Below are 24844 nucleotides of genomic sequence, written 5' to 3'. Positions count from 1 at the left end.
AGTGCTGTTCAGTGCAATAACCTCCATTTATATCGTCTCTAATGCAAGTAAGCTGTCACAAGTGTTTCAAAGGAGCACGATCGCACAAAAGTATTGATGCTTAATTACAAGAGGAGGTGTTGCCATTGGTAACTAAACACTTGGTCAAGGCAGGAGATTTTAAGTCTTAAACGAAAGGGGAGGGAGGTAGAGAAAAAAGGACAGACAACACGAGAGAGGGAGAGATGGGGGAGAATGGGGGAGAGAGAAAAACAGGGAGAGGGAGTGTGAGGTGGGAGAGAGGGAGTGAGGGAGAGCAGAAGAGAGAAAAAGGCATGAGAGACGGTCGAGAGAGAGAAAAAAGAAAGATAGAAGGGAGGGAAAAGGGCAAGAGAGGAAAAGATAGAGAGAGAGAGAGAAAAAAGGGACGGGGAGTAGGAGGAAGGGAGATGGTGGGAAAGAAAAGGAGAGAGAGAGAGAAAAGAGAAAGATTGAGAGAGGGAGGGAGGGAGCGAGGAAAATACAAAGAAAAATATAACATGAAAAATGAGAGTGAAGGAGAGAGAGAGAGAGAGAGAGAGAGAGAGAGAGAGAGAGAGAGAGAGAGAGAGAGAGAGAGAGAGAGAGAGAGAGAGAGAGAGAGAGAGAGAGAGAAGAGAAAGAGAGAGAGAGAGAAAGAGAGAGGAAGAAAGAGAAAGAGAGAGAGAATGAGAGGAAGAAAGAGAAAGAGAGAGAGAGAGAGAGAGAGAGAGAGAGAGAGAGAGAGAGAGAGAGAGAGAAAGAGAGAGAGAGAGAAAGAGAGAGGAAGAAAGAGAAAGAGAGAGAGAGAGAATGAGAGGAAGAAAGAGAAAGAGAGAGAGAGAGAGAGAGAGAGAGAGAGAGAGAGAGAGAGAGAGAGAGAGAGAGAGAGAGAGAGAGAGAGAGAGAGAGAGAGAGAGAGAGAGAGATGGAGGTGAGATGGAGGTGCTACAGAGGGAGGAGAATGAGAGAAGAGCATGAGAGAAGAGCGAAGGAGAGCGAAGGAGAGCAAGTGTGGGAGAGAGAGGATGACAGAAAAAAGGAGAGAAATATCACTTGTCCATTTTCTCCAGAGATGCTGCCTGACCTGCTGAATTACCCCAACACGTTGTGTCGTGTTTGATAAACCATCAACTGCAGGCCCTTGTTTCGATACTACAGTTTGGCATTCTCTTCATGTGAACAACTTTCTCTGACGGATTGCCAATGAAACATTTCTTGATACGTTGGATGGATTTATCCTGCGTAAATAATACTCACAGATGCTGCCCGACCTGCACAGCATTTCCAGCATTCTCTGTCTTCTTGTTACATTCCTGGAAAGTTAAACGTTATTTACTTCTCTACAGATGCAGTCTGACCTGCCGAGAATATCCAGCATTCTCAGTTTTGTATGAAAGTATTCTGTTCGACCAGGAGCTGTTGAAATTCAATGCTTGATCAAAGAATGTTAGTCCACCAGTGTAATGCACCAAAATGTATTTGCATTGTACTAAAGAATAGACTGGAGTAACACAGCAGGTGAGGCAGTATCTCTGGACAACATGGATAGGTGACGTTTTGGGTCGTGACCCTACAAAATGGTCTTTATTTAGAACTGAACAAAAGGCGGAGATGGACTTTTAAATCACCAGTAATTGATTATTAAGGGTTTTAAGGATTGTGGGGAGAAGGCAGGAGAATGGGGTTGAGGGGGAAGGTTAGATCAGTCACGAGTGAATGGCGGAGCAGACTCGATGGGCCGAATGGCCTAATTCTGCTCCTATGAATAATGAATTTATGAATTGTGTGGTCAATCTGTTGTATTGTATTGACCGAAATATTTATATATATATATATATAAAATCACAAAATGCTGGAGTAACTCAGCAGGTCAGGCAGCATCTCAGGAGAGAAGGAATGGGTGACGTTTTGGGTCGAGACCCTTCTTCGGGTCGAGACCCTTACACTATATTTATATATTTTTTTTAAATAAATAATTCCTGATTGATTTTCCGCTTTCCACAGGAGTGATGTGCCAGGCCAACATCAATGAATGTGAGGGGAATCCGTGTGAAAACGGGGGTGTCTGTGAAGATGGTGTGGCGGACTTCACCTGTCACTGCCCTCCCAGGGATGAGGAGGGGATCGCATGGGGGGGGGAAGAGGTGCTCGGTCGAACTGACCGGCTGCCTGGAGCACAATTGCCAGAACGGAGCCACATGCGTGCCTCTGCTTCAGCAGGACGTCCACGCCCAGCTCTGCACCTGCCCTCCTGGTTTCTACGACACCTTGTGCTCAACCTCCACCACCTTCTCCTTGAACAATGGCTTTGTGGTGGTGCAGGGGGCGGAGGCTGGGAACGGGACCAGCAGACGCTTGGCCAACGACCCCATCAGTGTCAACATGAGCTTCCGGACCACCCTGCCGCACTCGCTGCTCATCTACCGGGGCAATCTCCTCGACGAGTACATCCGGGTCCAGATCTTCAGCGGGAAGCTGATGTTCATGGCCACCATCAGTGACCAGATTCTGGGCATCTCCTTCAGCAATTCAGTCAATGATGGGGACTGGCACCAACTGAGGGTTCACCTGGGCAAGAACCTGCTGGTGATGTTGACGCATCCAGCTTGTCCTAACCAGACTTGCTCGGACTCCAAGCCCATCAAAGCGGCCACTCAGCCCCTGCTGAACTCCTTCCAGACAACGCACATCGGCGGCGAATACGGAACGTACTTTGCAACCCAGGAGAACTTCACCGGCTGCATGCGGGATTTGGAAATCGACAACGAGCCCATATTGCCACAAACCATCTCGGACAGCCTGGCGTGGAATTTTAAGCTGGGCTGTGAGAAGACAGACTGGTGTGACCAGGACCCGTGTCACGGTAACGGGGAGTGTGTGGACCTGTGGACAAGCTACACCTGTGAATGTTTCCGACCGCACGTGGGTCCAACCTGCACCCAAGGTAAGCAGATTGCAGCATTTGCACTGGCGCACTCTTTGTGAGAGGCAACGGATGCCCCTTCCGATCACAGTTAATGTTCTGGGCTCTGTCCGTCAGGGCGGGAATGAGGTCGGCAAGTCCCTGTCTGAACCCAACAGACTCCATGGTAAACAAAACACACAAGGCAAACAAGCTCATGCAGTGATAACGTGAAGTGCATCCATCAAGGTTGACGAGGACATCGTCTGTTTGGATTTCAGCAAGTGTAGGAAGGAACTGCAGATGCTGGTTTAAACCGAAGATAGACACAAAAAGCTGGAGTAACTCAGCGGGACAGGCAGCAACTCTGGAGAGAAGGAATCGGTGACGTTTCGGGTCGAGACCCTTCTTAAGACTGAAGAACACATTCTTTCTCACCAGAGATGCTGCCTGTCCCGTTGAGTTACTTCAGCTTTTTGTGTCTATCTTAGGCCTTTGACAAGAGTCCACATGTGAGGTTGCTCCTGGTCGGGGCTGTTTGTGGTTTGGATCAACGATTTGGGCGAGAATGTACATATGATTAGTAAGTTTGCAGATGACACTAAAATGGGCGGTATTGCAGGTGGTGAAGTCAGTTGAGTTGCGAGGGATGGGGGGAGGGGAGGGGAGGGGGGAGCCTCATTGAAACTTACCCAAGAATTAAAGAGTGGATGTGGAGAGGATGTTTCCACCAGTGGGAGAGTCTGGGTTTACTAGGTTAATTCCCAGAATGGCGGGACTGTCATATGTTGAAAGACTGGAGCGACTAGGCTTGTATACACTGGAATTTAGAAGGATGAGAGGAAATCTTATCGAAATGTATAAGATTATTAAGGGGTTGGACACGTTAGAGGCAGGAAACATGTTCCCAATGTTGGGGGAGTCCAGAACAAGGGGCCACAGTTTAAGAATAAGGGATAGGCCATTTAAAACTGAGATGAGGAAAAACTTTTTCAGAGAGTTGCGAATCTGTGGAATTCTCTGCCTCAGAAGGCAGTGGAGGCCAATTCTCTGAATGCATTCAAGAGAGAGCTAGATAGAGCTCTTAAGGATAGCGGAGTCAGGGGATATGGGGAGAAGGCAGGAACGGGGTACTGATTGAGAATGATCAGCCATGATCACATTGAATGACGGTGCTGGCTCGAAGGGCCGAATGGCCTCCTCCTGCACCTATTGTCTATTGTCTATCCAAAAGCCTCTTAAATGCTACTATCATACCTGCCTCTACTACCACCGCTGTACAAACGTACCAAGCCCCCACCACTCTCAGTGTAAAAAAAATTGCCCCGCACATCTATATAGTAAAACTCTTGTTTGTTTGTTTGTTTGTTCCTGAACTGCAGCCAAAACGATGCACAATAGCGCGACAATTCTAGGCCCACCTTACTCACCGTTGTCCCTTTAGTGCTAATGGAAGAAGTTTCATTGAAATCGGTGTAATATTTTAAAAGTTATTCGCATTTTAAAGGTTAAATCTATCTCCTAGGGAGGGAGGGAGGGAGGAGGTGGAGGGAGGGAGGGAGGGGGTGGAGGGAGGGGGGAGAGGGGAGTGGGGGAGGAGAGGGTGCTGCACCAATGCACGAGAGGTTTGGGCCCAACGGGTCCACTTGGTCTAGTCTCCATTAATGTTTCCATCCTCTCCCCTTATCACTGCGCCCTCTAGTGTTGGACATTCCCACACTGGGAGAAAGGTTCTGACTGGGGTGGAGCTGTCCTGCTACAGTTGCTGCTACAGCAATGACTTCTCTCACAGCCTCACCCTAGTTCCTACATGGCCAGACAGAGGGTTACATCTTACCACACTGGTATCCTGAGACTTGGTTCATCAATCAAGAGATGAAGGTTCAAATCCACCTGCCCTTGACAATGAAGGAAAGAAATTCAGTCAATTAAATAAGAGTCATGGGGTCACAGAGAAATAGCACTGAAAGAGTCCCTTTCACCCATTGAGTCCATGTTGACTATAATCACCCATTCACAGCCGCTGGTAGACCCACCAACCCACACGTTTTTAAGATGTGGGAGGAAAATGGAGCACCCGGAGAGAAACCTACTTAGTCACTTGGAGAACATGCAAACTCCATGCAGACAGCACCTGAGGTCAGAATTGAGGTGCTGTGAGGCAACAGTTCCACCTGCTGCGCCACTGTGCCGCTCTGATAGAGTCATAGAGTCATTGAGCATGGAAACAGGCCCTTTGGCCCAACTTTCCCATGCCGACTAGCATGCCCCATCCCCACTAGTCCCGCCTGCCTGCATCTGGCCCATATCCCTCTAAACCTGTCCTATCCATGTACCTGTCCAAATGTATTTTCTACATTGTGATAGTACGTGCCTTAACTACCTCCGCCAGCAGCTTGTTCCATACACCCACCACCCTTTGTTTAAAAAAAAAGATGCCCTCAAGTTCCTATTAAATCTTATCCCCCCCCACCTTAATCTGGAATAAAAAGCTGGCGTTAGTAATGGTGATCATGAGACTTTAGGGTTGTCGAATCAACTAGCATCCAGCAGGACATCTGCCGTGTTCACCAGGTCTGGCTGATGTCCCACACCACAAGCAAGAACCAGTCATACCAAGCCCCTGTGTTCATCTTCAGACAAGGGGACAGAAGAGTGGAGCGGTGGTGCTGGCCAGAGCACATTTTGTTCAAGTCATTGCGATTGAATTTTGGAATGGTGCAACTCTCCGTTAGTTGCAACACAAATTGCTGGAGCAACTCAGCGGGTCAGGCAGCATCTGTGGAGGGAGGGGATTGGCGACGTTTTGAATCGGGACGCTTCTTCAGTCTGAAGAACGGTCCCGGCCTGAAACATTACCTTATCTAATCCCTGCACAGATGCTGCCTGACCAGCTGAGTTCCTCCAGCACTTTGTGATTAGCTCAAGATTCCAGCAGCTGCAGTTCCTTGTGCCTCTGTTAGGACAGTCCTGCACACTAAGCCACCGCCGACCAGCAATTAATTGGGTTGAGAGCGACAGGGAAGATGGTGTGTGGCCCTGTGAATGCTGCCTGGTCACACCAACCTGCCCCCTGGGTTGTGCTGCCTGTTCCATTGTTGCTTCAGACACGGTCTCCAGTTCCCCACCATTTTGCCACAGCCCAGCACTGTGCCTATGTAACACTGTAGGCGGCTGCTCTCATAGAATGCCTTCGACCACAGCCAAAGGTTCACCTGCACCTCCTCCAACCTCATCTATTGCATCTGCTGCTCTAGATGTCAACTTATTTACATCGGCGAAACCAAACGCAGGCTCGGCGATCGCTTCGCTGAACACCTGCGCTCGGTCCGCATTAACCAAACTGATCTCCCGATGGCCGAGCACTTCAACTCCCCCTCCCATTCCCAGTCTGACCTTTCTGTCATGGGCCTCCTCCAGTGCCATAGTGAGGCCCACCGGAAATTGGAGGAACAGCACCTCATATTTCGCCTGGGCAGTTTGCAGCCCAGTGGTATGAACATCGACTTCTCCAACTTTAGATAGTTCCTCTGTCCCTCCCTTCCCCTCCTCCTTCCCAGAACTCCCTCTATCTTCCTGTCTCCACCTATATCCTTCCTTTGTCCCGCCCCCCTGACATCAGTCTGAAGAAGGGTCTCGACCCGAAACGTCACCCATTCCTTCTCTCCCGAGATGCTGCCTGACCTGCTGAGTTACTCCAGCATTTTGTGAATAAATCGATTTGTACCAGCATCTGCAGTTATTTTCTTATAAGACTATAAGGTTTACCCCCAATACTGGGGAGCTCGTAGGGGAGCGCGTACTTCTAACTGCCCCTTTACAGGAAGGATGTGGAGTTTTTAGAGAAGATGCAAAATAAGTTTTCCAGAATGCTGCCCAGACTAGGTCGTATTAGCCTCCAGATTCAGAGACAGTTTCTTCCCACTGTAATCAGGAGCTGAACCGTCTTCCAAACAACTAGAGAGCAGTCCTGAGCCTCCTCATTGAGACTCCGGGACTATTTTTATTCAGACATTGACTGGACTTTATCTTGCACTAAACTTTATTCCCTTTATCGAGTGTAATCATGCATAGTCTTTCCACCGACTGAATATCATGCAACAAAAAGCGTTTCACTCTACCCATGCACATGATAGGTGCACGTGACAATAAACTAAACTAAACAAGCCATGGATGGACAAACTTGGATTATTTTCTCTGGAACATCAAAGATTGAGGGGAAACCTGATAGATGTTTATAAAATTATGAGTACGTAGATAGGATAGACAGTCAGAACCTTTTTCCAAAAGACTTGAGGGCATAGTGTTAAAGTGAGAGGGGCAAAGTTTAAAGGAGACTAGATCACCTGGACCCGTTGGGCCCAAACCTCTCCTGCATTGGTGCAGCACCCTCTCCCCCCCTTTCCCCCCCCCTATCCCTCCCTCCCCCTCTCCCCCCCCTCCTCCCCCTGCCCTCCCCCCACCCCCTACCTTCCTCCCTCCCCCTCCCTCCCTAGGGATAGATTTAAACCTTAAAATGTGAATAACTTTAAAAATATAACACCGATTTCAATTAACCATCTTCCATTAGCACCAGAGGGACGACGGTGAGTAAGGTGGGCATAACATTGTCACGCTATCGTGTACCATTTTGGCTGTAGTTCAGGAACAAACAAACAAACAAACGAGAGTTTTAGTATATAGATGTGCTGGGGAAGTCTTTTACATAGAGAATGGTGGGGACCTGGAACGCGCTGCTAGGGGTGGTGGTGAAGCATATATGATCGTGGTGTTTAAGAGGCTTTTAGATGGGCACATGGATATGCAGAGAATGGATGGATTATGGATCACATTCAGGAAGATGAAATTAGTTTATCGTGGCATCATATTTGGCACAGCCATGTGGGCTGAAGAGCCTGTTCTTCTATGTAACAGGTAGCTGATGTAACCCCACTTTTTAAGAAAGGAGGGAGAGAGAAAACAGGGAATTATAGACCAGTTAGCCTTACTTCGGTAGTGGGGAAGATGCTTGAGTCGATTGTTAAAGATGTGATAGCAGCCCATTTGGAAAGTAGTGACAGGATCGGTCAAAGTCAGCATGGATTTATGAAGGGGAAATCATGCTTGACTAATCTGGAATTTTTTGAGGATGTAACAAGTAGAATGGATAGGGGGAGCCAGTGGATGTGGTGTATCTGGGCTTTCAAAAAGCCTTTGACAAGGTCCCACACAAGAGATTAGTGTGCAAAATTAGAACACATGGTGTTGGGGGTAGTTTATTGACATGGACATGACATGGATGACTGGTTGGCAGACAGGAAGCATAGATTAGGAATTAATGGATCCTTTTCAGAATAGCTGGCAGTGACTAGTGGGGTGCCACAGTGCTGGGACCCCAGTTATTTACAATATATATTAATGATTTAGACGAGGGATTTAATGTAACATCTCCAGGTTTGCGGATGACACAAAGCTTGGCGACAATGTGAGCTGCAATGAGGATGCTAGGATAGGTTGGGTGAGTAGACAGATGCATGTCAGATGCAGTATAATGTGGATAAATGTGAGGTTATCCACTTTGGTGGCAAGAACAAGAAGGCAGGTTATTATCTGAACGGTGTAAGATTAGGAAAAGGGGAGGTGCAAGGAGACCTGGGTGTCCTTGTACATCAGTCACTGAAAGTAAGCATGCAGGTACAGCAGGCAGTGAAGAAAGCTTAATGGCATGTTGGCCTTCATTGCGAGAGGATTTGAGTTTAGGAGCAAGGAGGTTCTACTGCAGTTGTACAGGGCCCTGGTGAGGCCACACCTGGAGTATTGTGTGCAGTTTTGGTCTCCTAATTTGAGGAAGGACATTATTGCTATTGAGGGAGTGCTGCATAGGTTCATCAGGTTAATTCCCGAGATGGTGGGACTGACATATGATGAAAGAATGGGTCGACTGGGCTTGTATTCACTGGAATTTAGAAGGATGAGAGGGGATCTTATAGAAACATATAAAATTCTTGAGGGATTGGACACGCTGGATGCAGGAAAAATGTTCCCGATATTGGGGGAGTCCAGAACCAGGGGTCACAGTTTAAGAAAAAGAGGTAGGCCATTTAGGACTGAGATGAGGAAAAACTTTTTCACCCACAGAGTTGTAAAACTGGAATTCTCTGCCACAGAAGGCAGTGGAGGCCAATTCACTGGATGTTTTCAAGATTTAGCTCTTAGGGCTAACGGAATCAAGGGAAATGGTGAAAAAGCAGGAACGGGGTACTGATTTTGGATGATTAGCCATGACCACTTTGAATGGCGGTGCTGGCTTGAAGGGCCGAATGTCCTTCTCCTGCACCTATTTTCTATGTTTCTATGTCCTATGTTCTATGAATGTTCTTGAGTCTAGTTAATGAGCCAAAAAAGTCAGCAACACTTGACCACTTAAGACCTATCACAAAACAAAATAAAAAATTGCAAATTCTATTAAGGGCGTGCTGCTGTACAGTGCCAGAGACCAGGGTTCTATCTGTACGGAGTTTGTACGTACTCCCTGTGACCGCGTGGGCTTTCTCTGGGTGCTCAGGCCTCCTCCCAAACTCCAAAGACTTACAAGTTTTGTAGGTTAATTGGCTTTGGTAAAATCGTAAAATTGTCCCCGGTGTGCAAGTAGGATTGTGCAAGTGTACGGGGAATCGTTGGCCACCACAGACTCAGTGTGCTGAAGGGCCTGGCTCTACACTGTATTTCTAAACCTAAACGAAACTATTTGAACAGTTATCACACTGAAATTAAAAACATTGGAAATAGCTTAAGTAAACATTTTTTTGTAAACCGCTTTATCTCCCAGCTGCGCGGACACCCGGACTTGAGTGGGGGGTGAGTAAGCACGTGTTAGTGTTGGCTGAAAGACAAGTATGTGGGCTCGTGAGGATGTTGTGACCTCAGGGAGGTTGTGCTGCCTCCTTGGTCTCCACGAGGAGTCATCGCGGCAGCTGCAGCCTTGGAGGCAGAGGGGAAGGTGTTGCCATGTTCCGACGAAGGATCTGTGGAATTCATCACCACAGGCAGCACGGTGGCGCAGCGGCAGAGTTGCTGCCTCACAGCGCCAGAGACCCGGGTTCGATCCTGGCTACGGGTGCTTCTCTGTACGGAGTTTGTACGTTCTCCCCGTACGTTCTCCCCGTGCAGTTGTACCGGGCCCTAGTGAGACCGCACCTGGAGTACTGTGTGCAGTTTTGGTCTCCAAATTTGAGGAAGGATATTCTTGCTATTGAGGGCGTGCAGCATAGGTTTACTAGGTTAATTTCCGGAATGGCGGGACTATCATATGTTGAAAGACTGGAGCGACTAAGCTAGTATACACTGGAATTTAGAAGGATGAGAGGAGATCTTATCGAAACGTATAAGATTATTAAGGGGTTGGACACGTTAGAGGCAGGAAACATGTTCCCAATGTTGGGGGAGTCCAGAACAAGGGCCACAGTTTAAGAATAAGGGGTAGGCCATTTAGAACTGAGATGAGGAAAAACTTTTTCAGTCAGAGAGTTGCGAATCTGTGGAATTCTCTGCCTCAGAAGGCAGTGGAGGCCAATTCTCTGAATGCATTCAAGAAAGAGCTAGATAGAGCTCTTAAGGATAGCGGAGTCAGGAGGTATGGGGAGAAGGCAGGAACGGGGTACTGATTGAGAATGATCAGCCATGATCACATTGAATGGCGGTGCTGGCTCGAAGGGCCGAATGGCCTCCTCCTGCACCTATTGTCTATTGACCTGCGTGAGTTTTCTCCGAGATCTTCGGTTTCCTCTCACACTCCAAAGAGGTACAGGTTTGTGGGTTAATTGGCCCTAGTGAGTGTAGAATAGTGTTAATGTGCAGGAGTCACTGGTCAGTGCAGACTCGGTGGGCCTGTTTCCGCGTTGTAGCTCTAAACGAAAAACTAAACTAAAAATGGCAGCCGAGGCCAATTAATTGGGTATTTTTAAGGTAGAGATTGATAAGTAATCAAAAGGAACTGTAGATGCTGGTTTATACGAAAGACAGACACAAAATGCCGGAGTAAAAGGGCCTGTCCCATTTAGGCAATCTTATTGGCGACTGCCGGCGACTGTCAAAGTCGTAGCAGATCGCCAAACTTTTCTTTTACCCGACGACAATGACCACGACAATGCCGAGTCAGGTCGAGATTACAGCGTCTTCTGAAACATCGCGAACATTCCCACGCTGTCAATGCTTCTCCGGCGTCCTGGTTTTCGCTGAAATCACTGACAAGTCGGTAAGTGCTTGAGAGTTTTGACCTATAACACCTTGTATGGGTTACTTAAAAACCAAGCTTCACTGTAACAAGGAATAAACTGGATTTACTTCCAGTTTACTAATAGCTGTATTAAAAAATAATGATTTTAAAAGTGGTTCAGTGGATTTTTGTGAAAAGTGTGTGGGCATTCTTTGAAAATGTAAGGGAGATGCACATCTGTTTTTTGGGTTGCATATCTGGGTTTGGAGCTCACTTTAAATGTAATGGCTGAGGCCAAAAACATCACGAAAATTCCCACGCTTACCTGACCGTCAAACTGTTGCCTCCAATCTACCTGTCAAATGTCCTGACGGTAAATAAATTGGTTAAACACAGGCATTTTATGGTGTTTTGAAATGACTTTACTTATTTTATTATTATGTGCTTCTAAATGCATCTAAGAGAACCTATCAAACCTGGGGACAGCATGTGACAGCGCCCGCAATAAGCAACGATACCTGGCGACAAGCCAGCTGTCGCCGAGAGATTTCAAACCGTTTGATTTCTCGGCGACGCGCCGAGATCCACCACGATCTTTGGAAGACTCCTCACGATCACGCCCGCGACACCCCGGCGAACGTTCGGCGACAGCCTAGTCGCCGGCAGTCGCCTTAAAGGGCCTGTCCCACTATGGCGATTTTTTAGGCAACTGCCGGCGACTGTCAAAGTCATAGCAGATCGCCGAAAAAAAGAACCGTACGATAATGACCACGACTAGCTAAGACAACCTGCCACATAGGTGACGGCAAGCTGACGAAAACCGGCGACTCAAGGGCCTGTCCAACTTAGGCGATTTTAAGGCGACTGCCGGCGACTAGGCTGTCGCTGAACGTTCGCCAGGGTGTCGCGGGCGTGATCGTGAGGAGTCTTCCAAAGATCGTAGAGGATCTCGGCGCGTTGCCGAGAAATCAAACTGTTTGAAATCTCTCGGCGACAGCTGGCTTGTCGCCAGGTATCGTTGCTTATTGCGGGCGCTGTCACATGCTGTCCCCAGGTTTGATAGGTTCTCTTAAGATGCATTTAGAAGCACATAAAATTAAAATAAGTAAAGTCATTTCAAAATACCATAAAATGCTTGTGTTTAACCAATTTATTTACCGTCAGGACATTTGACAGGTAGATTGGAGGCGACAGTTTGACGGTCAGGTAAGCGTGGGAATTTTCGCGATGTTTTTGGCCTCAGCCATTACATTTAAAGTGAGCTCCAAACCCAGATATTCAACCCAGAAACCAGATATGCATCTCCCTTACAATTTCAAAGAATGCCCACACACTTTTCACTAAACTCCACTGAACCACTTTTAAAATTATTTTATTTTAATACAGCTATTAGTAAACTGGAAGTAAATCCAGTTTATTCCTTGTTACAGTGAAGCTTGGTTTTTAAGTAACCCATACAAGGTGTTATAGTTCAAAACTCTCAAGTACTTACCGACTTGTCAGTGATTTCAGCGAAAACCAGGACGCCGGAGAAGCATTGACAGCGTGGGAATTTTCGCGATGTTTCAGAAGGCGGTGTAATCTCGACCTGACTCGGCATTGTCGTGGTCATTGTCGTCGGGTAAAAGAAAGGTTCGGCGATCTGCTACGACTTTGACAGTCGCCGGCAGTCGCCAAAAAGATCGCCTAAGTGGGACAGGCCCTTGAGTCGCCGGTTTTCATCAGTTTGCCGTCACCTATGTGGTAGGTTGTCTTAGCTTGTCTGGGCATTGTCATGGGCATTGTCGTGGGCATTGTCCTGGTCATTGTCGTGGGCATTGTCGTGGTCATTGTCGTGGACATTGTCGTACGGTTATTTTTTTCGGCGATCTGCTACGACTTTGACAGTCGCCTAAAAAATCGCCAAAGTGGGACAGGCGCTTTAGTCAGCATGTCAAACAGCACCTCTGGAGAAAATGGATAGGTGATGGTTCGGGTCTGGACCTTTCTTCAGACAGTAGAATTTTGAAGAAGGATCCCGATCTGAAAAATCACCCATCCATTTTCTCCAGAGATGCTGCCTGACCCGCTGAGTTACTCCAGCATTTTGTGTCTATCTTTGGAGATTGATAGGTTCATGATTGGTAAGGGCGTCAAAGACTATGGGGGGAAAATAGATCAGCCGTGATTGAATGGCGGAACAGACTCGATGGGCTGAATGGCCCTAATTCTGTTGTAATCATTATGATCTTTTGTGCTGCAAACCAGGACTGACGGACTGGGGATAGACACAAAATGCTGGAGTAACTCAAAGGGATCATGCAGCATCTCTGGAGAAAAGGAATATGTGACATTTCTGGTCGGAACCCTTCTTCAGACTGAATGATAGAGAAGGCCAGAACAAAACAGGATCAGCACCCGATGACCTCATTGTTGGCTGGGGTAGATGTGCCAACTACAGGGATACAGGGATGAGAACAATGGAACTAGTGGGATGACTAGGGTGGGGGAGTGGAGAAGACAGTGTGGGGGGGGGGGCGAAGGAATGCAAGAGTTACTTGAAATGAGAGAAATCAAGATTCATACCGCTGGGTTGTAAGCTGCCCATGCGAAATATGAGGTGCTGTTCCTCCAAGTTGCGTGAGACCTCACTCTGACAGTGGAGGGGGTTCTCCTGCCTGGTTCTCCAATGCTGAGTTCTGCCCAGCCTTCGATGGGCACGTGGTTGGCCTCAGTAGGTTGTTGGCGTTGAATCGTACGGTGAGTAACATGAGTTGTTGGTCATTGAAGGAGAAAGGTTACTGAGAGGAAACGGAGGAAAGGGAGGCACAATATACACAGTGGGCAGACTGATGACACAAGTGGACCAGAAGTCATGGTGAGTAGTCCTTTATCAGACCTACACCATGTATGATCATGTACCATGTATGGTCCTTTATCAGACCTGCACCATGTATGATCATGAAGGACATTTGGTCATCTATCAGAACATGATCATGTATGATCACGCATGGTCATTTATCACACCTGACCATGAGAAATGAAGCATTGGTCCACAGGGAGTGAGTCAAACAAGCTGAATTTAGGTTTTCCCGAGAAAATAACTAGTCTAGGATACTTATCAATGGGGAGTAAACTGATTCCATTGATGATCAAAAGAAAATTGTCATTGCCTAACTGTATTTGTTTGAATCACTTCTGAACTCAAGCATGAGATTTTTATTTCCCATGTACATCCCTGACCACACACTGTCTGGAACCAATGTCTGGGAATACACTGTGTCTGGGGCACGCACCGTCTGGAACATGCACCGTCTGGAACATGCACCGTCTGGGACACATACTGTCTGGGACACGCACTGTCTGGGACACGCACCGTCTGGAACATGCACCGTCTGGGACACATACTGTCTGGGACACACACTGTCTGGAACACACACTGTCTGGGACACACACTGTCTGGGACACATACTGTCTGGAACACATACTGTCTGGAACACACACTGTCTGGGACACATACTGTCTGGGACACACACTGTCTGGGACACACACTGTCTGGGACACACACTGTCTGGGACACACACTGTCTGGTACACACACTGTCTGGTACACACACTGTCTGGAACACACACTGTCTGGAACACACACTGTCTGGAACACACACTGTCTGGAACACACACTGTCTGGAACACACACTGTCTGGAACACACACTGTCTGGTACACACACCGTCTGGGACACATACTGTCTGGGACACACACTGTCTGGAACACACACTGTCTGGAACACACACTGTCTGGTACACACACTGTCTGGAACACACACTGTCTGGGACACACTGTCTGGGACACACTGTCTGGAACACACACTGTCTGGGACACACTGTCTGGAACACACACTGTCTGGGACACACTGTCTGGAACACACACTGTCTGGGACACACACTGTCTGGGACACACTGTCTGGGACACACACTGTCTGGTACACACACTGTCTGGAACACACACTGTCTGGTACACACACTGTCTGGAACACACACTGTCTGGGACACACTGTCTGGAACACACACTGTCTGGGACACACTGTCTGGAACACACACTGTCTGGGACACACTGTCTGGAACACACACTGTCTGGGACACACTGTCTGGAACACACACTGTCTGGTACACACACTGTCTGGAACACACACTGTCTGGGACACACTGTCTGGAACACACACTGTCTGGAACACACACTGTCTGGGACACACACTGTCTGGAACACACACTGTCTGGAACACACACTGTCTGGGACACACTGTACCAGGGATCACACTACAAGTTATGAACTGTTCTACCACCTCCTCTTCTTTCCCTCTCTGCAGAATACAAGCCCGTGACCTTCAGTCACAACAACTCCAGCAGCTCGGCAACTTTCGTCATCACGGATAATCCAGGCTCAAAATCTGTTATTTCGTTTTATATCCGTACACGAAAACCGAGCGGCTTGATATTGCAGCTCCGTAATGCCACGGCACCCTACCTGTCCGTGTACCTGAAGAACAGCGACATCTCCATCAAAGCCCAAGGCACCGAGCTTTTCTCCACCGTGCACCTGGCTGACGGCACGAGACGCTTCGTGGAAATCCAACTGAATGACGGCTGGCTGACCGTGAAAGAATCCAAAGTGGTTTTGCTGGAGGACCTGTTGCCCCGTGTGGCCATTCACCGGCTCGATACTATCCAAATTGGTCACGACACTGAGGAGGATTCTGAGCTCTGGGGAGGACCTTTCAAAGGCTGCCTGCAGGACATTAGAATCAACGATAATCTACTGGAGTTTTTCCCGTTGAAAATCAAGAACCATACCACGTCGTTGGGAGTTTACACCAATAAAACACTTGTAAACGTGCTCAATAATTGTATCAGTGATGATTCCTGCAAGGTAAAAGCACTCTTGTTGTTAAATTCCAGGCCATGTCTCTCACTGGCACTGCTGGCATTAGTTGAGTTCAGTTTATTGTCATGTCCGCCAAGGTACAGTGAAACGCTTTTGTTGCATGTTAACCAGTCAGCAGAAAGACTATGCATGATTACAATCCAGCCGTCCACAGTATTCAGGTACATGATAAAGGGAATAATAGACATAAAATGCTGGAGTAACTCAGCGGGACAGACAGCATCTCTGGAGAGAAGGAATGGGTGATGTTTTGGGTCTGAAGAAGACCCATCTTCAGACTGAAACGTCACCCATTCCTTCTCTCCAGAGATGCTGCCTGTCCCGCTGAGTTGCTGCAGCATTTTGTGTCTACCTTCGATTTAAGCCAGCATCTCCAGTACTTTCCTACACATTTAGGGAATAATGTTTTACTTCGTTTAGTTCATTGTCACGTGTACCGAGGTACAGTGAAAAGCTTTTTTGACTATGCTAGCCAGTCATCAGAAAGACAAGCCATGATTACAATTGAGTCATTCACAGTGCACAGGGACATGATAAAGGGGATAACGTGAATAACGTTTAGTGCAAGATAAGGTCCAGTAAAGTGCGATCAATTAATATCTTTTAATTAATACCTACCCATCAGTACTGTCAGGTGTACTGGCACCTCTAAAAAGTTAAAAGACAGATTTTCAAAATTTTTGAAACTTTAATATCACAAAATGATTACTGAATTTAGAAAATATAATTTTTTTTCATCGAATTAGGCGATCAGACCCTTAAAGAGCTGAAGGGGTGGTTGAAGAACCTCCATAGACACCAGCAGCAACTGCGTCTCAGCATATTTTAGTCCCCACAAGGATGGTATTCTTCACTCTATTATATGTACATAGCAACAGATGAGCATGCCACTTATTGCTCTGGGTGGGGGATTTTCATGTTATCCCAGATGCTCTGGGTCCCTCTCAGATCCAAAGACACGCTGGCAGCTTAATTGACCCCAGTAAATTACACATTGGAAAAAATAATCACGGGAGAGTTGGTGGGCACGTGTGTGAGAGAGAATACACTGGAATTTAGAAGGATGAGAGCGGATCTTATTGAAACATATAAGATTAATAAGGGATTGGACACGCTTGAGGCAGGAAACATGTTCCCAATGCTGGGGGAGTCCAGAACCAGGGGCCACAGTTTAAGAATAAGGGGTAGGCCGTTTAGAACGGAGATGAGGAAAAACATTTTCTCTCAGAGAGTTGTAAATCTGTGGAATTCTCTGCCTCAGAAGGCAGTGGAGGCCAATTCTCTGGATGCTTTCAAGAGAGAGTTAGATAGAGCTCTTAAAGATAGCGGAGGCAGAGGGTATGGGGAGAGGGCAGGAACGGGGTACTGATTGTGGATGATCAGCCATGATCACATTGAATGGCGGTGCTGGCTCGAAGGGCCGAATGGCCTACTCCTGCACCTATTGTCTATTGTCTATAATAAGTTGCAGAAACACTGAGACATAAGGAGAAAGGGAATCAGACTCTTGGGATCATTCCCAAGAGTTCTGCAACGGTGGCGCAGTGGTAGAGTAGCTGCCTCACAGCGCCGGAGACACGGGTTCGATCCCGACTACGGAGTTTGTACGTTCTCCCTGTGACCGCGTGGGTTTTCTCCGGGAGTTCCGGTTTCCTCCCACACTCCAAAGACGTGCAGGTCTGTAGGTTGATTGGCTTGCTACAATTGTAAAGTGTCCCCTGTGTGTGGGACAGTGCTAGTGTACAAGCTGACTGCTGGTCGGCGCGGACACAGTGGGCCGAAGGGCCTGCTTCCGCGCTGCATCTCCAAAACTAAAAAACAAAGACATGAGAACAGACTAGACAAAATGCAAGGACATTTATATGAAAAGCTGAAGTCAAACATCTGATATGTTTTGAAGAGATTTTACCATGTGCTGTCTTATTTCCAATCTGCTATTAAATTGGGTGAAAATTGGCCACATTTCTCCAGACTACTTGTGAACAGAGCACCAATTAGCAGCTGTTGAGTGGAGAGCACGTGATCCTAAACGTAGGAAACTTTGCCGAATGTCCTGCCTTTCATGTGTTCCAGAAACCAAGAAATGTTCAGCTTTTCACAGTTTTTTTTATCCCCAGAGCCAGCTAAATTTTTCTGAGTTATGCTTGCTCATGTGATCGCAGACACATAGTCGACGTTACTAATTGTTAAGGCCAACGCTGGATGTGTTTTGTAGAAATTGCAGATTGTGTCATTTCCAGGCTGTGCTACAGGTTTCTGCACTGTGGTTCTCAGTGCTGAACCCACCTGCTCTCTGCCTCTCACATACACAACCCCTCTCCTCCCTCACACCCCGACCCCCTCCCTCCCTCAAACACATAACCCCTCCCCTCACACACACCCTGACCCCTCCCTCCCACCCCTCCCCTCCCACACACCCGGACCCCCTCTCTCACACCCCTCCCCTCCCCTCACTCACATCCCGCTCCCCTCCCTCCCTCAAACACACACACAGAACCCCTTGCCCCCGTTACACACTGACCCCCCTCCATCACACTCAGACCCCCTCCCTCTCACTCTCACACACACACACACTCCCTCACACCCCAACCCCCTCCCTCCCCTCCCCCCCTCCCCCACAGAACCTCACACTCGCATTACACTCTGAATCTTCCCTCACCCTTCCTCATGCACCTTCACACCCTCCGTCCTCCCCACGACAGTACACTCCCCCTCCCCTACACATCCTCCCTCCCCCCCTCCCTCCACAGCCCAATACCATCCCTCCCTCACACCCCCCCCAGTCCTCCCTCACTTACATCCTGCCTTCCTCCCTCACACCAACTCTCTCCCTCCCTCTCTAATACCCTATCTCCCTCTCTCCCCCTTCTCACACTCTCTCTTTCACCCTCTCACACTCTCCCTTTCTCTCTCTAACCGTTCCCTGTCCAGCACACTGACTCTCACTCTCTTTCTTCCTCTCCTGTCTCTGCTCATTCCCTCCCTCACACCCTGACCCACTGTTCCTGAAGAAGGGTCTCCACCCGAAACGTCGCCCATTCCTTCTCTCCAGAGATGCTGCCTGTCCCGCTGAGTTGCCCTGGCATGTTTGTGCCTGTCCTCTGCTCTGGTGTTGCCTTGGCTGGCGGGGCTGTGGATGTTGGTAGAGGGGGAGGAGTAGCTCTGTGGACTGCATGTGGTATTCCCGAGGATCCAGTGGGCTGGTAGGAGATGGTCCCAGCCACAATGAGGGAGTGGGGACATGGCCCCAGTTCAGGATGGTGTGGGGCGTGAAGGGGCATTGTCAGGGTGGAGTCCCTATGTATCTGATACCCTTCACTTGCTGCAAGTTGCCACAGGTTGGGGAGGTGTTGTTGCCCATCCTGGGCGCGTAACCCTTCAACTTGCTCCCTCTCCCCACACCCCACACCCAGGTGAAGATCACTTCTGCTCCCACCCTGCCCGAGGTCATTTTGTTTCCTGATTTGATTTGTCATGGTCATTTCTCGCCACCAATTCTTCCACCCCTCCAATTCTTCCCCCCCTCCCTACTTTCAGTCTGAAGAAGGGTCTCAACCCGAAACATCACCCATCCTTTTTCTCCAGAGATTCTGCCTGACCCGTTGAGCCTGACCCAACACTTTGTGCCTATCATTGGTATAAACCATTGTCGTTCATTGTCGTTAAACCATTGTCGTTAAACCTGTCGTTCATTGTTTCTACGTTACTTCTGTTTTGTTTGGAAGCTCGCCCAACAGTTTAAGTTGGTTTAAATTGCTTTAACTTGGTGCCTTGTACATTGCCCAGCCACGACTGCCCAGCAAGCCAAAATGAGATTCAGTGAAAAATACCCAAGGCAGGTAGAAAATGCTGGAGTAACTCAGCAGGTCAGGCAGCATCTCTGGAGAAAAGGATTGGAATCTTTCTTCAGACTTATTTCTCCAATGAATCTAACCCCCTCCTCACCTGTATCCACCTATCACAAGCCAGCCTTTGTCCTGCCCCCACCTCTTTACCAGTTTTCACCCCGACTACAATCAGTCTGAAGAAGGGTCCCAACCCAAAATGTTGTCTGTTCGCGTCTTCCACAGATGCTGCCTGACCTGTTGAGTTTCTGCAGAAGGACACAAACCGCTGGAGTAACTCAGCGGGTTAGGCAGTATCTCTGGAGAACATGGATAGGTGACGTTTTGTGTCAGGACTATTCTTCCGACTGTTTCTCCTGCACTTTGTGTTTTGTTCAGGACTCCTGCATCTGCAGTCCCTTTGTGCTATTGATGACAATTGGCCTAATTGGATTTGTCCTAACGTTTGTAAATGGGATGTACTTGGGCAATTTCCCACCTTGTAGAAACAAATGCATTCAAGAGAGATAGCGGAGTCAGGGGGTATGGGGAGAAGGCAGGAACGGGGTACTGATTAAGAATGATCAGCCATGATCACAATGAATGGTGGTGCCGGCTCGAAGGGCCGAATGGCCTACTCCTGCACCTATTGTCTATTGTCTATTGTCAAAGAACTGGAAGATGCTGGTTTATACCAAAGATAGGTACAAAGTGCTGGAGTAACTCAACGGGTCAGGCAGAATCTCTGGAGAAAAAGGATGGGTGATATTTCGGGTCGGGACCCTACTTCAGACTAATTTTCTCCAGTGACGAATAGATAGTTTGTGTGTGACCGGCAGTCGTTGCTTTCCCACAGGTAGTTCCGTGCCACCATGGAGGGACCTGCATCGTGACCTGGAACGACTTTGAATGCAAATGCCCGCGGCAGTACACGGGACGGACCTGCGAGGAGATCGTGTGGTGTCGGACCGATCCCTGCCCTTCCGGGAGTCACTGCTGGGATCTTCCCGCTGGATACGAATGTAAGCACAACATTCAACTGCAACCGGAGATAGACACGGAAAGCTGGAGTAACTCAGCGGGACATGCAGCATCTCTGCGGAGAAGGAATGGGTGACGTTTCGGGCCCGGACACTTCTTCAGACTGAAGAACCCAATCCTCCCCTCCAGAGACGCTGTCTGTCCCGCTGAGTTACTCCAGCTTTTTGTGTCTATCTTCGGTTTAAACCAGCATCTGCAGTTCCTTCCTGCACAGTCCAACTGCAACCACTAAACATCAGAGACCAGGGAACATTAAAACAAGAATAAAATAACAAGAAATAGCCAGAAATACTCAACAGGCTGTCTGATTTCTGAGCACAGAACAGTACAGCACAGGAACAGGCCCTTCAGCCCACAATGTCCGTGCTTAACATGATGCCACGTTAAACTAATCTTCTCTACCTGCACATGATCCATATCCCTCCATTCCCTGCATATCCATGTGCTGGTCTGAGCACCACTATCATATCTGCCTGCACCACCACCCCGGCACTGGTCCCAGGCACCATCCTATCTCTGTGTAAAATAATTGTGCACCACACACCTTCTTTAAACTTATATTTCTTACCCTAAAGTTATGCCCAATCATACTTGACATTTGCACTCTTGAAAAAAAGGTTCTGACTCTAAGCCTCTCATCACGTTATAAACTTCTATCATGTCTTCCCACCACCTCCGACGCTCCAGAGAAAACACGTTGATCCAAATTCTCCGTACAGTTAATACTTAATCCAGGCAGCATTCTGCACCCTATCCAAAGTCTTCCTATCCTTCCTGTACTGGGGCAAGCGGGACTGCACTAAATACTCCAAACATGCCGAATCAAGGATTTTTACAACTGCATTATGACTTTTTAACTGTTAAACTCAACTGATGAAGGCAGGCATTCTTGAAAAAGTTATTTTCATTATTGAATTGGTCTTTGGGTTAATAATAATAATAATAATAATAATAATAATAATAATAATAATAATAATAATAATAATAATAATAATAATAATAATAATAATAATAGTAATAATAATAATAGTAATAATAAATAATAGTAATAATAAGTAATAATAAATAATAATAATAATAATAATAATAATAATAGTAATAATAGTAATAATAATAATAATAATAATAATAATAATAATAATAATAATAATAATAATAATAATAATAATTTAATCAAGTTCAAGTAACAAAATATCATACAAATTGGAAGCATTAGGTTCAGGTTTATTATTGTTGTCACAGTGAAAAGCTTTTTTTGGCATGCGATCCAATCAGATAATGCTCTACATAATACAATCAAGTTAAACTCAAGTACAATAGGTAGAGCAAAGGGGAAGATATAAAGTGCAGAATATAGTTTTCAGCATTGCAGCACATCAGTTCCACAGGCAAAGTCCAATGTCCGCAATGGGGCAGAGGTAAATCGAATAGTCCCCTGACTTATGGAGAAGAAGCTAACCCTGCACACTTTCAAAATGCACCGAAAATAAGTTCCATTAGCTATTAATTCTGATAAAGGTTCTTTGTCCTGAAATGTCATTTTTTTCTCTTTCCACCAATGCTGCCTGACCTGCTGAGTGTTCGGTTGGTTTCAGTAACGGTTGTTTCTTGATCCTTGTGTTGGAGAGGTGACGATGACCTTTGAATGGGAAAGTCATAGAGTTATAGAGTCTTACAACGTGGAAACAGACCCTTCGGCCCAACTTGCCCGTACCGACCAACTTGTCCCATCCACACTAGTCCCACCTGCCAATGTTTGACCCATTTTCCCACAAACCTGTCCTTTCAATATACCTGTATTAATGTTTCTCAAGCGTTGCGATAGTAAGTGTGGAGGAAGAATCAGTGGTGGAGGTTTCAAAGTGAGGTTAATGCGTTTTCTACTTCTGTGCATGTTCACAGGCCATTCCAACGCAACGTTTCAGGGGAACAATCCAATTGTTTACATCGACAACGAGTTGATCACAAGGGACCTCGGCAGTATCTCGGTGAACTTCAAGACCAGAGATACGGCTGCTGGCCTTCTGCAGGTCAACCATGGTGCCGAGTCCTTCTGGCTTGGACTCCACAATTCTCAGCTGGAGTTTAGGTTGTCCAGTGGGAACAGTGTGGAAGGCCTGACCCTGGCCAGCACCATTGACATCTCGGATGGACAGTGGCACTCGGTCCTCGTCACCATGGAGTCTCCGTCGAAGGCATCTTCAAGGTGGATCATGGTGATGGACAGGAAATGCAACGTTACCAGCACGGTCGCCGCGGGGAATATAAACTTTCTAAAGGACAACGCAACGTTAATTCTGGGCAACAACTACACCGGGTGCCTGGGAGTGGCCAGAATCGGTGGAATATACCTCCCTTACATGAAGCACAAGGCCCTCGCCAAGACGGGGCAGTTTACCCTGGTGAGCGGCTCCCCGGCTCGGACCGGCTGCTTCGGCAGGGAGGTGTGCGCCCCTAACCCGTGCCTGAATGAGGGGCGGTGCGAGGACCTGTTTGACCTGTCCCGGTGCCAGTGCGCGGCGGGCTGGGAGGGAGCCCGCTGTGAGCTCGGCGTGGACAACTGCGCGTCCACGCCTTGCGTCCGGGGCAACTGCACCAACTCACCGCAAGGCTACAGGTGCGACTGCGAGCCGGGCTACACCGGGCTGGACTGTGACAGCGACGTGGATGACTGCGCGGACCACCAGTGTAAAAACAACGGCAGCTGCATCGACGGTCTCAACTACTACCACTGCAAGTGTCCGAGCCAATTCACCGGGAGATATTGCGAGTAAGTCTATACTCTCCATTCAATGTACACACAGCACCCAAGTGGAGGGGAACAAGAGGATAAACACAAAATGCTGGAGTAACTCAGTGGGACAGGCAGCATCTCTGGAGAGAAGGAATGGGTGACGTTGTGGGTCGAGACCCTTCTTCAGACTGGTGGAACAAGTGCAGGGATTGCTGCCTGAATCCCGTGATGTCCAATATAATTTTACTTTAACTTACTCCAGTTTAGAGATACAGCGTGGAAACAGGCCTTTCGACCCACTGAGTCTGCACCCGAACATTATCCTACACATTAGAAACATAGAAACATAGAAAATAGGTGCAGGAGTAGGCCATAGGGACAATTTACAATTATACCAAGCCAATTGATCTATAAACCTGTACGTCTTTGGAGTGGGGAAGAAACCGTTGCACCCGGAGAAAACTCACGCAGGTCACGGGGAGAATGTACAAACTCCGTACAGACAGCACCCGTAGTCAGGATCGAACCTGGGTCTCTGGCGCTGTAAGGCAACAACTCTACCGCTGCGCCACCGTTAATATCACCAGCACAGTGACTGCCACCAACACAAGCTTTCTTCAGGATAATGCAATTGTACCACTGGGCAACACCTTCACAGGGTATCTGGGAGAGGTCAGAATTGGTGGGATATACTCACCGTATGTAAATCACGAGGACTGCACAAAGACACGGCAGTCTGCTGGGGTTCACTATGGGTTTGAGTTCTGGAATAGTTCCAGATCAGAAGCAATGGATGTGATGTCTTGTGATTTCAGAAGGGAATGATTAGTACGGGTGTCAGGGGTTCCAGCTAGAAGGGAGGAAAATGGGTTTGAGAGGGAAAGATAGATCAGCCAAATGACCTAGTTCTGCTCCTATAACTTGTGAAGGTACCGATTAGATCCCATACAGGTGGGAGCTGGTGGAATTGGGAGCAAGTGCACTGACTTAGAGGACGTTCATATCGGAGGGAGATGAAGATACATTTTTTTAGTCAGAGGGTGGTGAATCTGTGGAATTATTTGCCACAGAAAGCTGTGGAGGCCAAGCTAGTGGATATTTTTACGGCAGAGATAGATAGATTCTTGATTAGTGCAGGTGTCAGAGGTTATGGGGAGCAGGCAGGAGAATGGGGTTAGGAGGGAGAGATAGATCAGCCATGATGGCGTGGCAGAGTAGACTTAATGGGCCG

General features: G+C 47.7%; 1 protein-coding gene across 1 annotated transcript in view; it reads left to right on the top strand.

The window, feature by feature from the left end:
- Nucleotides 1–24844, top strand: part of crb2a (crumbs cell polarity complex component 2a) — a 130574-nt gene that overhangs the window by 94025 nt on the left and 11705 nt on the right. Inside the window, 5 exon segments of the mRNA XM_078426147.1 lie at nt 2005–2144; nt 2146–2944; nt 15440–15999; nt 20695–20860; nt 22782–23649. Coding sequence (XP_078282273.1) covers nt 2005–2144; nt 2146–2944; nt 15440–15999; nt 20695–20860; nt 22782–23649 — 2533 coding nt within the window.

The sequence above is a fragment of the Rhinoraja longicauda genome, chromosome 31, assembly GCF_053455715.1.
Source record: "Rhinoraja longicauda isolate Sanriku21f chromosome 31, sRhiLon1.1, whole genome shotgun sequence".
Classification (NCBI taxonomy): domain Eukaryota; kingdom Metazoa; phylum Chordata; class Chondrichthyes; order Rajiformes; family Arhynchobatidae; genus Rhinoraja; species Rhinoraja longicauda.
This window is presented reverse-complemented; position numbering and strand designations above follow the sequence as displayed.